This window comes from Sceloporus undulatus, chromosome 1 (assembly GCF_019175285.1).
Source record: "Sceloporus undulatus isolate JIND9_A2432 ecotype Alabama chromosome 1, SceUnd_v1.1, whole genome shotgun sequence".
NCBI lineage: Eukaryota > Metazoa > Chordata > Lepidosauria > Squamata > Phrynosomatidae > Sceloporus > Sceloporus undulatus.
Window position 1 is genome coordinate 234545551 of NC_056522.1, and position 23810 is coordinate 234569360.

General features: G+C 37.5%; 1 protein-coding gene across 1 annotated transcript in view; it reads left to right on the forward strand.

The window, feature by feature from the left end:
• Positions 1-23810, forward strand: part of DPP10 (dipeptidyl peptidase like 10) — a 285461-nt gene that overhangs the window by 187664 nt on the left and 73987 nt on the right. Inside the window, exons 7-9 of the mRNA XM_042458561.1 lie at positions 11865-11985; positions 14522-14676; positions 23177-23274. Coding sequence (XP_042314495.1) covers positions 11865-11985; positions 14522-14676; positions 23177-23274 — 374 coding nt within the window. The remainder of the gene's footprint in view (positions 1-11864; positions 11986-14521; positions 14677-23176; positions 23275-23810) is intronic.

Genomic DNA, 23810 nt, shown 5'->3' on the forward strand with positions numbered 1-23810 from the left:
ATTGTATACTATGGGGCACATCCTGCAAACATTTTTTTCCATCCTCCACAAATTTCAAAGATAGCAAGTGTCATGTTGACAAAGACTCATATCTCTTTGCTTCTGGCAACCTTACCTTCTTGTTTAATGTAGTCCTGCTTCCCTCCTTCCTTTTTGACTGAGCAAAGCAACCAGCATTTGATTGACAGCAATTATGCATCTTGCAGATTGGACTGAGAGGTTCTATCCAACCACCAGTTTCCTTATCTTTTGTACTCATTATAAAGCCTTAAAAATGACATATAGTTTGATCTGCAAGGGAAGCCTGAGCCTTAATGATGGCACAAACAAACTACTGTTTGTTAATTTGCTTGTGATGGATTTTTGCCACTATTTTTGACAGTCTTATCAATTATATGTATATTGACAATATCATCTGGAGGAACAGAAGAAAGAACAAATGGATATGCAACTAGCCCATATGGGAAAACATCTTGAAAGCTCTAAATTGTCAGAGTAATTAGCTGGCAATATCATATGAAGGAGAGATATAATAAAGCTAGAATTTGATATAATGAAAGCTAATAAATTGGATATTTAGTCATTAACTGAGGAACTGAGCATCTAAGAGTAAGTATGATATAGTTTCTTCCTGGGAGAGATTCTGGGAAATCAAGATCAAGATGGCCTTGTTTTGTCATCATACATAAATACACTAATACCCATATCAAAATGATTGTCATTATGTTGTTTATGAATCTGCAACTCTAGGAGCTTATCAGATGAACTTTAAAACTGGAACAAGCATCCTGGACATGAGCTGGGATCTGAGATGGAGGCAGGGGTTATTGCATGCTAAACTGCTGCCTAATTGCCACCCACCATCAGCCCAGGCCCAAGCCGGGTCCCAGCCACACACCGGGGAAACTTTTCGGCTTTTAAAAAGTGCTGGCAGAGCTTGGGCGGTGATTCGGCTGCGATTTAGCATGTGACAATCCCTGCCTCCATTTCATGTCCTGGCTGCAGCCTGGGACACTTGATCTGGTTTTAACGTTCATATGATAAGCTTCCTAGTCTTCTTAAAGCAAATGGAATCACTTTGATTCTTTTTCTCGAGTCTATGTGCTCCCTTTCTTTAAGTAAAAAGAAGGATCCTCAAACAACAAAACAGTAGAGGTATATATATATATCCTTTATAACTTTCATTTAGGAGTGACCATGCTGAAGATGGCCACATTTTATGGACCTTTCATACTGTTCATAATGCTTCTCCATCTGGCATTAGGCACTGTCAGTGTTCCATTAGAAATTTCTTCAGAGCCTCAGTTACCTTCTACTCCTACACTATTTTGTTGTTCAAATAACTCTTCCTCTTTTTAGTAATCAAAATGTCAGCATGTTGTGTTTTATATATGTTAGCTGCCTTGGGCCCCACTTTGATATATATATATATATATATATGCGCAAGCCAAATATGGCTTGCTGGATGACAGTGTGGCTGCTTGCAGACAAAGCAGGGTATATTTTGAGCAAACATTTGGGCCAGGAGTTATTCTTTAGGTGACAGTACTGGTAGTGCATTCCATTTAATTCAGTAGGACTTTTCAGTATATATGTTTGCATTTGTACCATAAGTGAGTGTTTACTTTAGTGCTCATAAAAATTATTGATGCTACTGTTTGCTTTTATATTACATCTATGTATTGGGACATGTATTTATGTATATTTGTGAAATTTCCTCTTTTACAACACTTATTACTAGTATCAACATTCCAGTGGTAGAATTAGCTACAAGATGCACACTCCAATATCACTCTTATCCCTCCTGAATCAGAAGAGATGTCTGTGTCTCACTGTTTACCCCTTCTTGGCAACTAATAATGGCAATGAGAAAAATTTAGCATCACAGCAGTACCTAGTTTTTTTCATAATTTAATACACAACTGAATGAATTTGAAGCATCCATGCTGATCCCAGACAGTACACCCTCCCTATCAGGATTCCTGAATCATAAGGTGAAAGTATGGATATTTTATTTATTTATCTTATTTCATTTATATGTTGACTTTTCCCCAGAGTGAGACCCAAGTTAGATTACTATTCCAATGTGGCTGTATGTAAGAGTAGTTATTAACAGAAAGAATTTGGGATATTGCTTAATATCATTATCAATCAGCCTCAACTTCCAATGTCATAGTTTTGGAGAGTGAGCCAATGATATATCATTTACACCGGTCCTAACTTGGTAGGGTTTTTTAATCATTAAAATTCCTTTCTGTTGCCTTTTTGAAAATGGAAATATGTTCTAACTCGCACCTACCATATTCTGTAATGTTGTTGTTTTTAAAAAGCTCACCAATAACAAATACAACAGACCAGTCATTAACTGAGTAGATGTACACAAATGAAGAGATATGCAGCTATATTTTTTTCAGAAGGCGTTACTTCTGACCCATCTTGCACAGGATGATACCATGGCACTTTGAATTCTCTCCCATGGAGAGGAAAAGGAACAGAGGGCATATTGGCCAGGACACCGTCACTGACAGTGCCACCAATGCTGTCTGCTGAAAGAAATATATGATAGGCATACCAGAAATTTGGAGCAAACTTGAATGTACTTGTAAAGAAATTAGGGGAGGAGCATGCAGCTTCTTAAAAATAAATTAGATGTCACTGTTCAAGAGTAAATGCTTCTTTTCTGGGGTGGTGGTATGAGTGTGTGAGACTGCAAGCCCTTGAGCAAAAATGGTTCAGCACATGAAGTCTACAGTCTACATGTTGCCCACTGGGATATACATCATAGATGCAAAACTTCACATTATTAGCTCAAGAGATGTTATTTTTATAAATAGTAGAGTTTGATGCTTATATTTTTTATTTGCTTTGGGTGTTTTATACCCTAACCAAATGTGCAATATTAATGTGACCCCCTCCAATATTGTAAATCACAGAAAAGTCCCATTTAAGAATGAACCTTTTGTGTACTCCCCACATCAAGACATCAGACTTTTGATATTATCTATTAGTCTGGAACATTAAATTTTAAGATGCTATTAAATCTGATGTGCAGAGGGCAACTTGCCACAAAGCCTACTGATCCTTGTAACTTTCAATGAATAATTCCATTATCTTTGATGTGTTCTACTTAATCCAGTTGTATTTATTCATGCAGCCTACAAGATGGGTCACACTAAAACTATAAAACTTTAGTTAGAAACTTGTTTCCATTCACTTAGAAAACAAAAGTTCCAGCTAGGTTTATAATTGAGAAACAGAAATTCTACATGTTTTTAAAATTGTAAAAATACCCTTTCCATGGCAGAAGTATAATGTTGACATTTTATTTTTTTGTTGATTATGAATGGGTTTGTTCTATTTATGAGTGAAACTATTCTGCCAAAGATAAAGTACTTGGCATCAATTAAAAACTCTGAGTTTTAAGGCCTGTTCTGAAAACAGACAGGAAGTGCAAATTTACTTTTCTTCTCAGATACCATGGAAGTAGAGTCTTTTATCATAAGATAGTGGAAAGAGCACTTTTCAAAGGCAGCCCCATGCAGAGTGCATTATAATAGTTCAGACAGTAATTAAGGCATGTGTCACAGTGGAAAGATCAGATATCTCCAGGAAGGGATGCAGTTCATTTATCTTTTTTTATTTATTCTTTACAGCTTTTCCCTATTTTTTTCTAGTTCTTTTTAAAAAATCGTTTATTATTTAAAAGAAAAGAATAACAAATATTGTTACTTATTAGTTACTTAAATGCCCTATACCCCCACCCCCCGTCCCTCAAAGTTATATTGCATATTATATTAGTTTACACTTTTGTAAAACAATAAAAACGATTTTAAACCATTAAGATTTATCTGCTCAAATGAAGCGCTATATCTTCCAAATACATGGTCTAAATGGTGTGAGATATTAAATTATGTTTATCCACTTCTTCCTCTGATAGATCAAGGTATGTCTCAAATTCTTTGGTATATTGAGTGTCCTTAAGAGATTAAATCCACAGTGTCTCTAGTTATAAATAAAGGTTAATAATAATAATAGTTCAAAATTCTGTTCTTAAGTTTCTATATTTGTACAGCTCCAGATTTCTTCACAGTATGTTAAAAAAAAACCTGCCAGCATTTCTTTTGTTTTTCATTAGCGTCCTCATCAATTGCATTTGATGTCCTATCTAGTTCAGAAGCTACCAACATTTTAAGCATCCAACTGTCTATTGAAGGCATCTCTTTGGATTTCTAATTTTGTGCAAGGATTATTCTAGCCACTAATACCATATATAATATATTTTTCCAATACTTAGGCCTATCCTTTATAAGTATACTTTGTAGCATATTAAGAAGGTACAGTTCAAGAGCACATTTGAAAGTTATACCCAAGATCTTACAGATTGTTTTATGCAGTGTTTCCCAGAAGTTCTCCACCACAGGTAATGTCCACCACATTTTTCCATTTAAAATAAAATTCTCAAGCCATCTAACAGACATGATTAAAATATTTGTTTAAAAAAGCTTAAAATTTTAAATGAATGAAAGAAAATAAATTTATTAAAATAAATGCAATATTAATGCCTTTTAAAATCTTCACAGTAACCAGGGAACATCAAAATAGTTTGAAAACAGTGGAAGTGCTGACCTCAGCTTTGCAAAGTAAACATTTGGCATTCAGGTTCAGGGCAGCTTGCAAACCTGAGCCTTCAGGAAAAGTATAAACACTTCCTGCACTGGTTAAATCTTTGTCCCCTGATCTGCCTTTCAACCAACCAGTGATACCTTTTATCTTTTCTGAATTCAGCTCCAATGTATTTGTTTTCATTTTGTCCATTACCAATAGCATACAATATTTTAATACAAGATAATCATACCTTGATTTAGATTGAAATGAGACATAAAAGTGTTTGATATGGATATATTGATGGCCTCACAACTGTATATATACTCTGTGCAAATAGTCCCAGATGGTTCACATATACAGTGGCCTTCCGTCCACAAACTCTGCATCCATGGATTCAACCATCCATGGCTTGAACATACAGTGCACCCGCATCATACATAAGCGTGCTTTATGTGCCATGAAAGGCAATGGCGCATGTACCCGTGGGCATGTGCACCTTGCTGTTGTTGCTTCATGCAGGAGCTTCATTGTTTTAAATGGGGCTCAAGCATTCACAGAACTTCCCTTACACTCCCTTACAGGGAGTCTGGAATGGATCCCCTGCATAAGGGAAGGGCGCCCTGTAATAATAAAAAATTCAAAAAGCAGATCTTGATTTTGCCATGTTATATCCTATTTTACTATCCTATAGCAGATAAATGGGACTTGAACATCCATGGATTTTGATATCCATGGGGGTTCCTGGAACCAAATTGCAGCAGATACGAAGACCTCACTGTTGAATCTGATGGATGCAGATCCATGAACACAGAGGGGCAGCTTATATTAAATAACATGAGAGACACGATAATAATTGAGCACTAAATTCTCAAATGGCCCTTCACAGTGGGACCTGTGTCACCATGAAACATTGCCATCAACTCTCTTCCTAGGCAGAAGCATCAAAAGGATGTCATAGTCAATGCAACCCAAAACCAGCAGGATATCTGACCGAATCATCAAGGAAAGTATTTCCTGTCCACTTTCCAGAGCCATGTAGATTGTCAACCAGTATGACCAAAAAGGTCTGAGTCCCATAGCCAGGCAGGATACTGCAAGGCAGACTAAAATCAATCTAGATAATCCATAATCCATACACCCAGAATCCCTTTGACGTCAACAGACAAATTAAAGATCATTAAACAGAGAGTCTGTGAACATTTGGAAGGGAATGCCCTAATCACTAAACATCAACATGGTTTTCTGAGAAACAAGTCATGCCAACTAACCTGATCTCTCTCTTTTATTCTTCTTTTTGATAAAACTACCAACTTGATAGATGATGGGAATGATGTGGATAAAGTCACGGTAGCACCCTGTTCTGCTTTGGTCAGGCCTCACCTGGAAAATTGTGTCCAGTTCTGGGCACCACAATTCAAAAATGATGTTGAAAAGCTAGAGCATGTCCAGAGGAAGGCAACCAAAATGATGAAGGATATGGAAACCATGCCTTATGAAGAGAGACTTAGGGACCTGGGAATGTTAGCCTGGAAAAGACAAGGTTGAGAGGTGATTTGATAGCCCTGTTTAAATATTTGAAGGGGTGTTATTTCAAGCCTGGAACAAGCTTGTTTTCTTCTGCTCTAGAGAACAGGACCCAGAGCAATGGATTCAAACTACAAACTACATTAGGATGAACCTCCTGACAATAAGAGCTGTTTGACATGGAATTTTGATCGTGTATTCCTTCATGGCAGAAGACTGGACTGGATGGCCCTTGTGGTCTCTTCCAGCTCTATGAGTCTATAAATCCCAAACAATTATGTCATGCTTATTTTATGCCTCTTTATTATGAAACTAAAAATGTAAACCATCAAATAATCCTTTTTGGACTATAATATTTTAGTACAACAGACCACTTTACTATTCACAGTATCACTAAGCACATGTGATAACTATCACAATTTAAACTCCCTTTAATCCTATTCATTTCTATCATTTTACTTGCGAAATAACAACAATGTTACATGAATAGAAGTACCAGAGGGTACTATCTTTATGATGTAACCTCAGAATATGAATCTATTAGTGTATTTCCAAATATTTCAATGTTTCTGGCCTATTAATTAATTGCAATCAAATGTATTAGGCTACAGTCATATTGTTATCTACCTAAATGTAAGCTGCACAAAATGTATTTGGATTTATTTCTGAGTAGGATGATGTTTCCAGTCATAGGAACTAAAAAGGAGAATTTTTTTTCTTTTAAAAATGAAATAAAATATGCAAGATAGTGTAGCTGGTTCCACCTTTTGCCTTTTTCAATTTATTTCTTATCATCACGTCAAAAAAAAATTGGGCACAAAGCCACTGATAAATTTATGAGAATACTGTATGATACCATATTAGCACCTTCTCTTTTAACAGTTTTAAGAGCATGGCATTTTCACGGTTCTGCAGTGTCATTATGAAATCTAGGATTTCATTAAATATTCTTTGAGTCCAATATTTCATTTGCAAATAATGCATCTGATGCAGTTGCTAGACAGACATACTCTTTTTCTGGTCTCAGTGCACATGGTTGCCTCTAATACTGATATTTCAGGTCAACATGTATGTTTACAGGCATCTAGAGTTATTTTAAGGATTCCAGCTAGCTACTGCATATGAAATTATTTCTACACATGAAAGCAGCAAAGCACTATATGAATCCAAGTTTTTATTAATATATTCTCACAACAGGATTCTTGATACATGGAACCACTTATTAAAATTGTTGTCCTCTATGAGATTTTGTCACTCCTGGGCAAGAGTATATACTGCACACATAAGTATACTTTTGTTGTTGCTTTGCACAAAAAAAGTATTTTTTTACAAATAGAGTGGTTTTTCGATTTTTTTAACCCAAAAACGCTTGCTTGAAATATGGAAGACAACACAACAACATTGCACAGACAAACCCTTGTTATAATTTTGTGGCAGAAACTTCTGGAAATGTTTTCTTCTCTTATATAGAAAGAGACTGAAAGAGGGGGAAATTAACCTCTCTAATACTCATCAGCAACATAATGATCATATCAAATTTGTCATTAGTGGCATTTTGTTGTGGCATCAACAAAATCATATAGGGTGCAACAACCAGTAATATAAAATGTTCAGTATGGGGAAAAAGAACTGTGAAAGTGAAGCAGAAGAGGTCAAATGACAGAGAAACATCATCAAGTAAAAAACAGAAAAAAGGGGTTTGTTTGTTTGTTACAAAATGCTCATGAAAGGAAAGGTGTACAGGAAAGAAGGCAACCTGTCTCAGCTTTCCCCTACTAGAATTATATTAGTAATTTAATAGGTGACTACAAATGAAGGTTTAAAAAGCATTTAGGTAGTTTACAAGGCAGTTATATACATTTCTATTCAGAGATATGTCTCAGGCAAGTCTATAAGGGTTGCACCTTTAGAAACCCTTACAATCTTTAACATAAAACTATTATGTATTTATCCAGTAGACTGACCTAGAGCCTCTACACACTGGGCAGAATACCATGAACCAGCCCCATCATATCCTGCCCATAGTTCTGGCCCATTTCTATCCCGTTCCAATGTCATAGGCCATGACTCGAACCTTCAGAGGGAATGTTGCAGTGGCTCTTACACTTCTTCTATTCTACCCCTTCTTTGCTGGATAGAGGCTTTAGGTGTGTACTTAGTGCAGTAAATTCCTGCCTTTTAGGCAGCTGACATGTTGCCAATAAATAAATAAATAAATAAATGAAGAAAGAAAGAAAGCACTACTGCAATTTGATCAGAAATAAATCATAACCTTGGTACATTAATGAAGACCATCAGGACAGTATAATTGGTTGTTTGAATGATCCTGGCAAACAATGGATTGTTTAACTTTGCTGTGAACATGTCTAATTTAGGGGGCAGCTCAGCAAAGGCAGTGAGAGTGCCCCTTGCCCCTTTAACATCTAGGGATGTGGAAATCCGCTACGAGGCAGGCAGAAGCAGAAGCAGAAAGTTTGACTTTCTATTGAGCCAAGAAAAATGGAGGACCTTAAGTGCCCTACATTTTGGGCTGAGTTTTGTCCTGTGGTTGTCCTACAGTTTGGTCTAGATTTTGTCCTACATTTTGTCCCAGGTTTTAGTGGACAATTATGGCAACCCTACAACTAATTATAGTTGGGTTTTTTTTTATTAATTATGAGGAATTATATTTTATAATGACTGTGAGGGTACATGGACTATAGTGCTCTTTATAACTGTTTTATTGTTGCTTGATATTTTGTGTGTGTGTGTGTGTGTGTGTGTGTGTGTGTGTGTGTGTGTATTTCCCCTCTAGCCAGAGTCAATTATTGTTAGTTGATTATATGTTATGTAATTCTTTAACTATTATTATGTTATGTATTGTGTTTTGTAATTTGTATTTTTTATACTTTCTTCATTTTTATTATGCTATTATGATATGTTTGTATTTTGTTTCAATTTATTTAATATTAATTGAGTGGAGTTGTGCTGGGGAGGGAAGGGATTAATTATGACCTTTATTTATTTGTAATGTATTCTTTTGATGTTGTTTGAATTGTGTTGTATTACATTGTACTCCTCTATTGTTGTAACCCACCCGGATTCCATGTGATTGGGCAGGATATAAATAAATCCGTATTATTATTATTATTATTATTATTATTATTATTATTATATTACCCTTTTCCAAATTTTCTGTTACAGCATCTCAGACCAAAGCACAGCCAGTCCAATGATTCAAGAACATAATGTTCTCAAGATCTGGCAATCTGATGTGATTATTCCAGGCCTGTTGTCTTCAGCTGCTGTAGCAAGAAGACCACAGCACATGCTCTGTTTGCTCAACCATTTAATACTTGTCAGCCCACCTGGACCAAACATTCCCATTCTGGAGGTGTTCACATCTCTGTGAGCTCAGAAGATGATTAGATACTCACGGGTGGAGATGCAAACAAGGTCCCAAAAACTGGACCTCACAAAGAGCAAACAGTATTAGAAAATGTGAAGCAAAAAGTTTGAAGTCTGAAGTGTAGCAGAAGCTCCCAAAAACCCAAGAAGGATAGAATGTAGTACTGTAACAGATGCTGTGTCCTTACACAGACTGATATGTGTTATAATGGTAGCATATTAGAGTGTGGCAGTGGCCTCCAACCCATGCCAGCGGAGACCACTGCTCTGATGTACAGTTGTGTAGTTTTTTTCCAGGGAGTAGCACCAGGCCTCAAAAATTAATTGGCACGATAAAGAACAGTCCAAAATTGTTATTTCATAAATGGAGAGACATCATTTTAGATCAATAGAGAGCCATGCTAAAGACCTCATGTATTATTTATATGTATTATGCTATTATTTCTTAGATTGTACGCCATGGGCAGGTTTACTTTATCCATTTTATTGTTTGTATGTACAGTGCTGTGTAAATCTACAGCACTATATAAATAAAGCATAATGATGATGATGATGATGGTACCTACAGAGAGGCAGAGGCACACTTAGGAGTTTATTGCACTTACCTTAGAATGGCCCCTGAGCGTTCTTAAAGGGGCCGTTCTGGGGACGAGAGGCAGCAGGGAACGCTATATATCGCACAGCGAGAACGCCGCTGCTGAGCGTTCCCCTTCCGTTCTGGGAGCATTCCCCAGGGCCAATTTTCAGGAACGCTTTCTCAAGCGTTCTTGAAAATCGGCCTCTAGAACGGAACAGAAAGCTCCCAGAACGGAAGGGGAACGCTTGGCGGTGGCAGCAGCAGCATTCTCACTGTGCAGTATACAGCATTCCCCGCCGCCTCCCGACCCCAGAACGGCCCCTTTAAGAATGCTCAGGGGCCATTCTAAGGTAAGTGCGATAAACTTCTTAAACATAACTGACAAGCTGAAACAGTCCAAGCAAGTAAAATGTCATCACCTCTGTAAATCAGTCACATGAAAGAAGATGTCTACTTTGACATACAGGTGTATGCTGGACTTAAGCTTATATATGTGACTAACAGTATGCCCACCACTGTAGGACTTCCAGGAAAATAGAATTGTCAGACCATATTACATGATCCTTTTCTAACATTCTACTAAGCAAACCGAATTCTCTCATGAACAACAGGCTCTTTTATGGAGTAGAACACCTCTACTAGAGGTGTGCGATTGTGGGCAAGGGAACCCCAAAAATGTTCTTGCTGTGTCCTAATGTTAACTGGCTGAACATTACATGAACAGAAGCCTGGACTATACAGGCCTTTGGTCCAATCTACTTTGAATCTTCTTTCTGTGCTCTAAAATTAAGCCTTTGATGTACATCAGCAATTCCCTTTTGTTTGTACTGTCAAAATTAATCAGGAGATACCTTCGAATTTGCACGCATGAAAGGAATTAATAGATGGTCTGCTTCCACTAAGTACCTTATTTCAATCTTGTCAGTCTCTATTTTGAGGCAATGCCCAAAATGTACATCTTAATAGAAATAAAAAAAATCCAAGGACATGCCCTGCAGAGAACTAAGTGATTTCATTTACATTATTATTATTATTATACAGGTATTACATATATGGTAGTATTAGAGGCTATTGAAATAGAAATACATCTTTTAACACCATACACATGCTGGGGTTTTTTTGGGGGGGGGCTTGATATAATTTTAAGAAAGAAGATTAGTCCACTATCTATTGACAAATGACACTTAACACCTGGCCAATGGCCTATTTAACTAAACAGGCAAACATGACAAAGCAAGTAAAACGATGGTCAATATATAAAGAAATGTTGTGTGTGTGTGTGTATGTGTTTGTGTGTGTTTGTGTCATTGTTTTGAACGTTTTTTCTGTTGGGGTTCATCTTATTATAGACATGTATTTTGTATTTTCTCCTTTAAAACATAGCTCCAGTTGTCCCAGTTTGTCAAAGACAGTCTTGATTAGTCATGTTGTCCCACTTTTTCAATTGCTTTTAAAATGTCCTGATTTTTCTGTCCACTTTCCCTCTTTGTCTTTAGTTTACTTCAACCACTGCAAATTGTATTCAAAGTGGAAAAGGAATTTATGCTCAATAACTCAGGGTGGAATCATGCCCTTCTCAACAGACTCAGCAAAAGCAAACTGCTACAGCCTCTACTAATTTCCCTGTTCTTCCTCATTCATACGTTTTGCCATCTTGACTACATTCTGATGTTGCTTGGCTACATATGTTACATAAAAATGTGTTTCTGTCACCAAACAGGAAAACATTTACTGACATCTGTAAAATCTTTTTCTTTCTTGCCAAACTTAGATTTATATTTTTGAAAATAACATCTACTACCAACCTGATGTAAAGAGTAGCTCTTTGCGACTAACATCATCTGGAAAAGAAGGAATTGTGTTTAATGGAATTGCAGACTGGTTATATGAAGGTAAGTTGCACAAATACACTTTAGTTTTCTTATAAACACAGGGGGCATTGTAAATGTACTTGTTCAATTTCTCTGGGAAAAACCTATTCATTCTAGGACAATGCTGTTGATTGTTCTTTTACCTTTAAAGATTCCTTTCATAATTGTATGCACTTATAATAATAGCATGCTACACATATGAAGTAAGCAAAGGCTTTGTTAGCAATCATTTAAACTCTCAAAATCCTCTTTATCCTCTTCCTTTGAGATGAAAAATTGAATGGGAAATGGAACAGAAGACAAAACATGTTCATCTTTTTTAGTAACAGTCCTGAAAATTATAGTGTTTATTGTCTATTGCTATATTTTTAGTAACAAGCCTGGACATTTCTAGGGTTTGCAAGCATGTATGCAGTACAGCAGTTTAGAGTTGCCAGGTCAAGCAAATCACATGTCCTGAAATTTCAGGGCTAAAGCTGGAGACCTAAGAAAGATTCCTGGTGACATTATCAGAGACAGATCCCCAAATTCAAATTGACATTCTCACACACCTAGGGCACATGTAAGTCTGTCCCTTGCTTACCACTCCACCAAATGCATCTGAGGAAGTAGACTTAAATATACAAAAACTCATGCTGCCAATTTCTTTCTTTAGTTAGTCTGAAAGATGCTACAAGAACTCTGTACATACTGATTCTACAGATTAAGACAGCTATATCTTTGAATTGTAGCAGCAAATAAAAAAAGACTTGAAACAATTGCTAAGGAAAGTCAAAGAAGAAAGTGCTAAGGCAGGTTTACAGTTGAACATTAAGAAAACAAAAATGATGATGACAGAGGATTTACATACATTCAGTGTAGACAATGAGGAAATTGAAATAGTTAAAGACCTCCCGTACCTTGGATTGGTCACTGATCAAAATGGTGATTTCAGTCAAGAAGTCAGAAGAAGACTAGGAATTGGAAGGGTAGCCATGAAGTTCCTGAAGTGCAATGATATCATTGAATGCTAAAGTTAAGATTGTCCATGCCATCATATTTCCCATTTCTGTGTATGAATATGACAGCTAGATGGTGAAGATAGATAGAAAGTAAGAAAATAAGTTCAGTTGAGATGTGGTGCTGGCGAAGAATTCTGAGGATGCCGTAAGATGGCTAAAAGGACAAACAAGTACTTCCTAGAAAGGATCAAGTCTGAACTATTCCTAGATGACTAAACTGAGGCTATTGTACTTTGGCCATATGAGAAGGCATGGTTCACTAGAAAAGATAACAAAGCTTGGAAAGGTAAGAAGCAGTAGGAAGAGAAAAAGACTACATATCAGATGGATAGACTTAATTAAGGAGGACATAGCCCTGAGTCTTCCAGATATAATCAGAAAGGATAGGGTATCTTGAAAGTGTCTATTCACAAGGTCATTATGAGTTGAGGTTGACCTGAAGGCAATAGACAACTTATTTTAATTACCATTATTTTTATGATAGCACTATTACTATACATAATCATGTTTAAGTCCAATAGCATCCAAAGTCCACCAAACAGTAATATTTCTATTGGGTCAACAAAAATGCACAATATACATGTTGCAAGCTTTGACGCTCCATGGACTTCTTCATCAGGAAATGTGTTTAAAACAATACAGGAGTATGCCTGATGAAGAGGCTGGTGGAACTTCAAAAGCTGCAACATACATATTGTGCATTTTGGTTGGCCCACTGTTTGGTGGATTTTAGATGTTATTGGATTTTGTTGTATGGCCAACACAGCTACTCCTGAATCATGTATAGTTTTACTGGGTATATCAAAATCTTATAGAAATGCACAATTAACACTACTGCCCTAAATGTATTGTATAGTTATAGACATAAGCTCAAAGAAACTACAGTTCATGCAGGGCAGTGAAGACGTGATGATCCTATTTAGCATTTTTTTCAAAAAAAAATCTTCCCTGTTATTTACTGATTGTATAAAGAGAGACATAAACTTCCAACAGATTGTCAGACACCCTCAAAGATTCTGGTGCATCTCTAACCTTTTCATACTGTAAAATACATACAAACTCAGTGGGATATGTAAGGTCTCAGATTTTTCATTGCTGAGTAGTATAAAGGACTGTGGTCTTCTCTATCATTTTCTTTTCCTTTCTTTTTTCTTGTCTATCTGAATAAGATAATAAGTTTAAAAGCAGCAGGAAGATGAGTAAATAAACTAGTATATGAAGTGGTCTTCAGTGGGACTCCAAACAAGCAGAAGGTTAAAGGCTATCAGAGAGTCATGGTCATGATAAATATATATCTCCCTCCATACCAAAGAAAGTGTAGGCTATCACTGTGCATATATTTGTTGCTAGCATGCACAAATAGGAGGGAATTATTTCCTTTATACCCTGCTTGTGAGCTTCCCCCAGGCATCTTGTTGGACAAAGACCATACAGGCCTTTGGTGTGATCCAGCATGAGTCTTTTTCTATTCTGCAAGTAAACTGGGATCTTTGTATGTGAATTGTGTGCCCCAGTTGCCAATTCCCTGGGTTTTAAGAACTTCTTTTCTCTCCCAGAGGAGCTGCTTCATTCTCATATTACTCATTGGTGGTCACCTGATGGAGAGAGGCTGGCGTTTCTTATGATAAATGATTCTTTAGTACCAAACATGGTTATTCCTCGCTTCACTGGATTTCTTTATCCTAGAGGAAAGCAGTATCCATATCCAAAGGTAAGGAAACTTTATATACAAAAGTTATTACTACTTACAGGCTATACACAAAGGGATCTTGTAGAATCTTTGAGACTAACTGTATGAAAGAAGTTGTAGCATAAACTTTCTTAGACTTGATCTACTTCCTTAGATTACAGTTTATAGGATTCAGTACTACCAAAGTACTGATTCCATCTTTGTTTTTTAAAAAGTCCAAATTGCATCCTTTCTTTTAAAAAAGTGGAAACTGGTAGGTTTGTGCAACTGATACAGCGAACTAACAAAACAAATACAGTTTTTGAACTTATTTCCAACAGCTCTAGATCTGATTTCCTTGGCTTGATTATTCAGTTCTGGATTAGAATGGCACAGTCCAGAGTGCTTCAGACACATAGGGAGATCCAGTCATAAAAAATAATTAGGAAAAAATGAGAATGTGTCTGTACCTCAATGGTATAAGAAAGACATACTGTGATGCAGAAGAGAAGAAAGAGGGAGGAACCTTGCTCATTGACAATTCTATTGAGGAAAGGATCTCACTAGCAGTCTCACATGTTCATGCAGAGAGGTTAGGTGAATCACAGAAATCACGTAGTCAGTTATCTCCACCAGTATTTAAGGGGAAAGAGTTTGCCAGCTTTAACAGTAATAGTAGCTGAACATGAAAGAGATATGATATTTGGGAGGGTGTGTGTCATTTGTATTGATCTCGTTCAGTCTTTCTCTTTTTAATTTCTTTTTATTACATAGCCTAGCTTCATTGTCTGTCTGTCATTTGTTAATTTGTCTATCAGCCTTTGCAATTTTAGCCAATGAAGTTTAACTCCAGTTGTATTTGTTACATGTTAGATGGAAGGAAGACAGTCTGAGTAATCACAGAAAAGGCAGACCATTGTCTGGGGCTATTCATAGATGGAAGCAGATCCCAGGAATACAGTCTGCCTTAGGAGACAGCATCAGGCAGCCTTGCTCAAGAAAGAAACAGACAGCAGGTTTAAGACCCATACAGGAAGAACAAAGGGCAATGAATCATTGGCAGGAATATTTCTCTGTCTTTCCCCATTCTTCTGAAGGTGCAGGCAGGCAGAGGTAGGTTGGAATATTGGGCCTTGAGAGAGAAATTTCCATCCATACCAACACAGATCACTTAATGCCTTACGAATAAGCAGATGGATTAATCAGGGGGATCTCATCAGTTGATCTGCTGATAAAGCATCCCCATGTCATATCTGATTTGCAGAAACCCTATCAATGAGGTTCTCTTGGCAAGATTTGCTCAGAGCAGGAGTTGCCTTTGCTGAGTCAAAGGTAATTGCTGGTTACCTTTGCTCTTAGGTTGAGAGAAGTGACTTGCCCAAGGTCACCCAGCAAGTTTCCAGGGCTAAACAAGCAATTCAATCTTGATCTCAAAAGTCATACTCCATTGTTCAAACCACTACACTATGCTGACTCATAAGGATAACTACCTTAAAAAATTGTAAATACCATAGTCACCATGAATATGCTGTAATTTCAGCTGCACTGCAGAATTAATGCAGTATGACACTGCTTTAACTGCCATGGATCAGTGCTATGGGCTTCTGCCATTTTTAGTTTCTTGTGAAACTAGAGTTCTTTGACAAAGAAAGCTAATATCTCACAAAGCTACAGTTCCCAGAATTCCATAGTATTGAACCATGAAAGTTAAAGTGGTGTCAAACTGCATTAATTCTGCAGTGCAGCTGAAATTACAGCATATTCATGGTGACTATGGTATTTACAATTTTTTAAGGTAGTTATGGCTTGGGCCCAGGATACCTGAAGGACCGCCTCTCCCCATACATTCTGCCCCGCACCCTCAGAACTTCTGGGCAGCAACTACTCAGGGTTCCAGGGACCAGACTCTCCTCCACAAAAAGGAGGACGTATTCCAGCGTCACCCCTGCCCTTTGGAATATGCTGCCCACAGAGCTCCGCTTGGCCATCTCCCTAGCTCAGTTTAGAAGGGACTTGAAAACCTTCCTATTTCGAGCTGCATTCCCCAAATGAGTTCCTGATGGCCTTCCTCCCTCTTTGGTCGGCAAGATGGTTGGCTGATGGGGTTTTGACTTGTTTTTAATATGTGTATATTATTGTATTGTGTTTGATTTTATTGTAATGTTCACCGCCCTGATCGATGGAAGGGCGGTATATAAATAAAATTTTTATTTATTTATTATTATTATTAATTCTGCAGTGTAGATGCCATTTTCATTTTCATTAGCATTATCATATCTGATCTTAATTAAATTACAACAGATTTAGCTGATCTATGTTCTGGTGGGACAAAGCTAATTTATAGAAAATAATGAAATAGGAAAAGTTTGACAAGTTCAGTTAGCCCATTTGATATTAATTTTAAAATTAAATTCTTAAATGATAACACACCATCAAAAATTAAATAGTTAGACCATCTTTTACTAATATCATCAGCTAAGATCACTCATTTGTTTACAGGAGCAGAAATAAACTCTAAAATTGCTTTATTCGATTTTTTTTAAAGCAATATCTCATTCTGAAGTACCAGAAGCAAAACAAAATAAAGATCAAAATGTGAAATGTTACTAATGTTTATGAACAGGAAATGCATATCTCCTGCCATTTATCACTGGTGCTGTAGAATTATGTTGTACTGTATATTAAAAACCTTTAGCTTTGTTTGCTATTTCTGGTAGCTTTTAGTTTTACTGTTTTTGTTGTTGTTCTTGCTTGTGTGCCTTCAAGTAGTTTCCTACTTATGGCAACCCTAAGGACACTATCACACAGGGAAAATCAGGGGATTAAAAGGGGATTTTCCCAGGAAAGTCACATGATTACAGTGAAGGTTTTCACACACATCACAATCAGAGAGGACCTATCCCAGGAAGAACCAGGAATGCTCCAGCAACAAACCATTCACAGGATTTCCTCATGAAAGATTTATTGCTGGAGCGTTCCCAGTTCTTCCTGGATTAAGTCCTCTCAGATCTCAGTATGTATGAAAATCTTTACTGTGATCATGTGACTTTCCCAGGAAAATGCCTTTTTAATTCTGTGATTTCCCCCATGTGACGGTGTCCTAAGTCAAACTTATTATGGGGTTTTCTGTATGTGACTCACTCAAAGTCACAAAATGGGCTTCCGTGGTCAAGAAGGAAATTGAACCTTGATCTCCAGAACTGTGTTCTGACAAACCAGTACACTACTCTGGCTGAATGCACTGATCTAGTAATATTGTTAAGAGTCATAGAATCATAGTCGGAAACATCCTTATGGGCTGTCAAGTCCAACCTCTGATTCAACGCAGAATATCCAGGTTAATTATCATCAGTGGGGATGTATCAAGCCTCCCTTTGAAGACATCTACCATTTTTCTAGTCAATTGGCAAACCACTCTTGCTGTCCAAACGTTCCTTCTAATATTCATTCAAAATCTACACTCCTGTAACTCCAAACGTTAAACCTTATGCTACCCTCTTGGGCAGCAGAAATCAGGCCTACCCCCTTCTCTTTGTGGTAGTCTTTGAGGTATTAAAAGAGTGTAATCATGCCACTCCTCAATCTTCTTTTCACCAAGCTGAATGACTTCAACTCCTTCAACCTTTCCTCATATGTTTGGTTCTCCATATTATTTTTTTCCATACCTTTTCTCATCCTTGTTGCCCTTTTCTGAACCTGATCCAACTTGTGTATATCCTTATTAAAATGAGGTGCCCAGAACTAAATGCAGTACACCAAATGAGGCCTGACTAGTAGAGAATATAGTGGGACCATTCCTTCCCCTGACTTGGAAACTATGCTTTTATAAATACAAGTTAAAACAATGTTTACCTTCTTTGCTGCACCATCACACTGATACTTCATATTCAGCTTATGATCAACAATAATTATAATGTCCTTTATGCATGTTGTTCTGCTGAGCAGTGTATCCTATAAGTAGTACTGTTGAGCCATGTATCCTATCCTATATCTGTGTGTTTGGTTTTTTGGTGGCCTAAAGGTAGAATTATGCATTTGTCTATTTCATTTGATTAATTTCTAGTTTATATAGGACCTTTAGAATTCTGTTCCTATTTTCCAATATTTTAGCCACCCTCCCAGTTTTATGTCACCTGCAAACTTGATAACGACCCCCCTCCCCCGCCCTATCATCTAAATCATTGATAAAATTGTTGAAGGGTAATGGCCCTGGTATAAAATCCTGAGACATGCCACTGGAAATCTCTTTCCAGTTTGAAGAGTGGTTGATTATGACTTTTCCAACCAATTATAGATCTGTCTGATAGTGTTTTTGTTCCATATTTAATCAGATTGCTAATCAAAATACAGTGGGACCTTCTCTTATGTGGGGGATCTGTTCCTGACCCCCTCCTCTACATAAGGCAAAAAACGCATATGCTCGAGCCCTGTTGGAAACAATGACTCAGCATTCATGGCACAGACATGTGTGCTATTTTTTTTCATGTGGCGGGCTTCCGCATAAGCTGAAAGGTGTGTATGGCATGTCCTCATATGGTGTGGGTGCACTGTATTATGTAGGAATTTTATCAAATGCTTTGATAAAATCCAGATAAATGACATTCACAGCAGTCCCAGCATCTGATAAACTAGTGATTTGATCAAAAAAAGATATATTAGTTTGCCGGTATTGCCAAACCCATTGCTGGATCCTACATATCACTGCACTGTCATTGAGATACTTGCAGAAAGACTTCTGTATAATATGTTCTAATATTCTTCCTTTTATTGATGTCCTAGAACTTTTTATTTATTTATTTATTTATTACTCTTTTGGGGGGGGGAAACAAGACATTATTTGTCCTCCTTCAGTCTTCTGGCACCTCACCTGTTCTTCAAGACTTCTCAAAACAGATGGCAAACAATTCCGAAAGTACATCAGCAGGTTCCTTCAATACACTGGGATGCAGTACATCTAGCCTTGCAGATTTGTACTCATTTAGGTTAGCCAGGTGATTCCTGACTAACCCTCTATCAGCCTTGATTTGCAGTTCAGATCCACTGCCCAGGTTTCTGCTGCTATATTGAAGCACATATTTCTCTTTTGGGGGGGGAAACTAAAGCAAAGTAGATATCGAGTAGTGCTACCTTTTCGTTGTGGTCTGTTAGCATTTTACCAGTCCCATTGAACAGCAATCCCACTGTCTCCTTGGTGATTCACATGCCTCACATGTATTTTAAAAAACCCTGTTTTAGTGTTCCCTGCTTTCCTAGCCAGTCTCTACTCATTCTGACCATTAGGATTCTTTATACTATTCTTGCAAACCTGGACTACACTTGGTGATTTGTCCTTCCTTCCAGTCTATATACTGTACATACTTCTTTTTTTCCATTTTCTTTCTCTGTGAGTTTGCTGTGCAGCCACATTGGCTCTTTCAGATGTTACCCATGTTTTGTATCCCATGGAATTGTTTGTGATAGTGCTTTTTGCAACTCTTTCAAGAATTGCCATCTGTGCTGGGTGTCATTTTCCTTTAGCATGTCTAGCTATGGAATTCAACCCAATAATTCCATAAATTTATTAAAATCCTGAAATCCAAGGTCTATGTTTGACTATACTTTTCTTTGCCCTGTCCCACAATTGTGAATTCTAGCATTACGTAGTCACTTTCCCCCTAAAATATTGCAGTGACTAACTCCTCCCTATTGGTTAGGATCACGTCCAGGATTGCTGATCCCCTTCTTCCTTCCCGTACCTTTTGAAATAAGAAATTATCTGAAAAACACATTAAGAATTTGTTGGAGAACCCCTGCTTAGCAAAGTTAGTATTTCAGCAAATATCGGAGTAACTGAATTCCCCCTGAATTACTTCTTTCATCTTTGAGATCTCTTTGTTTGTGAAAAGCATCATCCACCACCTCTGTAGTAAACTCCTACCACAATGTTGCATTTATTTATTTCTCTGTTTATTTTTACCCAGATGCTCTCAGCTTATCCACTCTGATCACTCCCATTTCTGTACAAGTGAATTTGTCTTGGACTTGTAATGCTACTCCCCCTCCTCTTCTACCACATCTATTATTTTTGGAACAGCTTATACCCTTGAGTTGCAATATTCCAATCATGGGACTCATCACACTAACTCTAGGTCTGAGTTTTGGCAGATACATGCAAGGTGAAGACAGCACACTTCCTGGTTCATCTTGTCCAGCTGGCACACAATGAGTCCCCAACCAGTGAGTCCCCAACCACCACACCTTTCTTTTCTCCTTATGGTTGGCAGTTACCTTGACTCCTTCCTTGGCATGTGGTATCCCTTGTTGCTAGTTGACTGTTTGAGCATCTTCACTGCTGATATCCTGCTGAAGATATAGGAAGTGATTGTTTAGTTGAGAGGTTCTAAATCACTTCTGTACAATTGCTCCCTGACAGTAAACTTGTTTCACATTTTAAAAGTATATTTAACTTTTACAAGTCCTTTCAATCATAACAGCAAAATTGTTTTCAGCAGTTTTTTACAGATCTATGCAAAAATTTAAATGCCATGTCATGCTGGCACTACATGAGTAGAATGACAGACTTCTTTCTCCCTCTTTTCATGCCACTTTGAAATCAAGTCTGGAGGGTTTCTTAAAAATAGATTTGAGGGAGTCTATTTCCAGGGCCCAGATTAAAAAGAGTTAGGATTTACTCTGGATTTGACCAGATAAACTGGATATTTGTGCAAGTGTGTGGACTTTGCTCCATGGGGACTTTGGAGTGGGGCTAAGGATGGGAGGAGCTTTTGGTGGGTAGAACTGGCTCAGTCTGGCAAGCCTGATGTGTGTCTCCATGGTTTTTTTTTTTAACTTTTCTGTATGTTCAGCCATGAGATCATTGGTGGGGGTTTAGATCAATCTATTCCCTTCCTTTTTTCCCTCACTTGAGTATCAGATTTGTTTTTACTGTTCTTCCTCCTCTGATGCTCCCTCCCACCCAACAATGCTGTGTCGTCTTTGTTTTTACTTCAGTGAATGGAATACATGTATTCCCTGTTCCCTCCCAATACTCATTCACTCACTTTCTCACTCACTCATGTGGAGATCTCACACACTCCCAGTCCCTCCCATATATACATTACAGAGCTCCATGCAACTAAGCGAGGAAATGATAGGGATTGGGGGGGGGGAGTGTGTGTGAGATCTCTGCATGAGTAAGCAGGTGAATGAATGATGTGGGGGGGGGGAGGGGTCAGAGGAAGGAGAGTAAAATCAAATGCAATAAAAGATAAATAAATAAATAAATTTAGTAGTTATTAATAAATTATTAATAATGAATAATAAAATAGATAAATAAAATACAATTTTATCTTTTCTCCATTACGTGTGTATGTGTGTGTACATTTAAAACTCTCTCTGGGGTGGCGAAAGAGGAAAGATCATTTGATGAAGAGGATTCCAATCAGAGTGGGTCCAGTAGATTGACTGGTAAACAATAACGGTTATTGGCTGATAGGCTGATGACTATTGGGAAGGGAGAAAGTTTGCCAGGGGGAAATGTGTTGCTGGTTCTGTTGAGGTCACCTTGCTATGTCTGTAAACATGTGGCATTAACAGGGTTACTGTAGGATCACTACAGATCAGAAAAATATGAGGTGAGGCTTTTTTTCTTTGTTATTCATCAGTGTAGATGTGCCCGTTGTCTGTTAAACTGCAAACAGGTATACTTTACCCACAAAAGACCCCTGATTGGAAGCTTTTACAGGGGCCTGTTTTCTTACTTTAAAAGCCTTTGAATGTGTTTTAATACACAGTTGTTCAGAAAAAGTTGCAAAATATCCTGCCAATGAAATTATTCTTGTAAATAACTTAATTTAGCATTCTTACATGTTGAATAAATGTGTTCTCAATGTTAAAGTATTTTACTTGGGGAATCAAAAATGTGCTCTGCCTAGAATACAAGAAAGCATTTTGTAACACATATAGTATTTGATAGTTTTGTACATTGTGACATAGTGGGTTGAATATTGGACTACAACCCTAGAGACCTGGGTTTGATTCCCAACTTGGCCATGAAACCCACTGGGTTACCTTGGACAAGTCATATCCTCTCATCCTTAGAGGAAAGCAATGGCAGACCTCCTCTGAAAAAGTTTTGCCAAGAAAGTCCCAATGACAGGGTCACCTTAGGATTGCCATAAGTTGGAAATGACTTGAAGGGACACAACAACAATAAAGTTTTTCATTAAACACCATAGGGTAGGACATACTCAACTGTCTTGACAAGACATATGAAGCCATGTCGCATTCTGGAATCCATGTCAGTGCTCCCCAAAGTGATGTTTCTTGAACTGGTGATGGTCCCTAAGTTGTTGGCTGCCAGTTCCTGGCAGGTTTTCAAGGAAGAAAGAAACAATTATAAACAAAGGGTAGAAATATGGTGTCAATCCCTGGCACTCTGGGGGGAGGGGAATACTCACTTCCACCTGCAGATATCCTCAAAAGCAATGATCAATATGTTGCATGTATATTGGTTTGATCATTTGTTCTTTGTCTTTATCCTTTGTTCTTTGTCCCCCTAAAGGCAGGAGAAATGAATCCAACAGTAAAGTTATATGTAGTCAATCTATATGGACCAACGCATACATTAGAACTCATGCCACCAGACAGCTTTAAAACAAGGTGAGTAATTTGGAATCTGATATTTAATTTACTGTAACTATGTTACCTGAAAACTGATGACCTAGCAGTTGTATACCTTTCTTTAAGGTCACAGTATAAACTCTTCCATACTGCTTAGTAAAATTATTCAAAAATTTCCTGCAGAAATGGCATATGAATCTGTGTGGCATATGGAGGAAAAGAGGACATTGTACATCTGAATTTACATAGGTCACACCTTGTGTGTGTGTGTGTATTTATTTATTTTTGTATCTGTGATTCTGTGTCTCTCTGTGTGTATGATGTGGATGTGTGTGTCTTATTTTACTACAGTTCTTAACAATAGAGTCCAGCATGGTCAACTTCTTCCAGAAGTCATTCATTTCCATGGAGTTTGTTATTATCCAAGGTTTTGTATTTCTGTAAGAGCATACCTATAAGAATATTTCTATGAGAACGTACACTAAAACCACAGAAATTAAGGGTGAGGAGAGAAGAAAGGAAGGAAGGAAGGAAGGAAGGAAGGGAAGAAGATGACTTTTGATCCTACTGTTGAA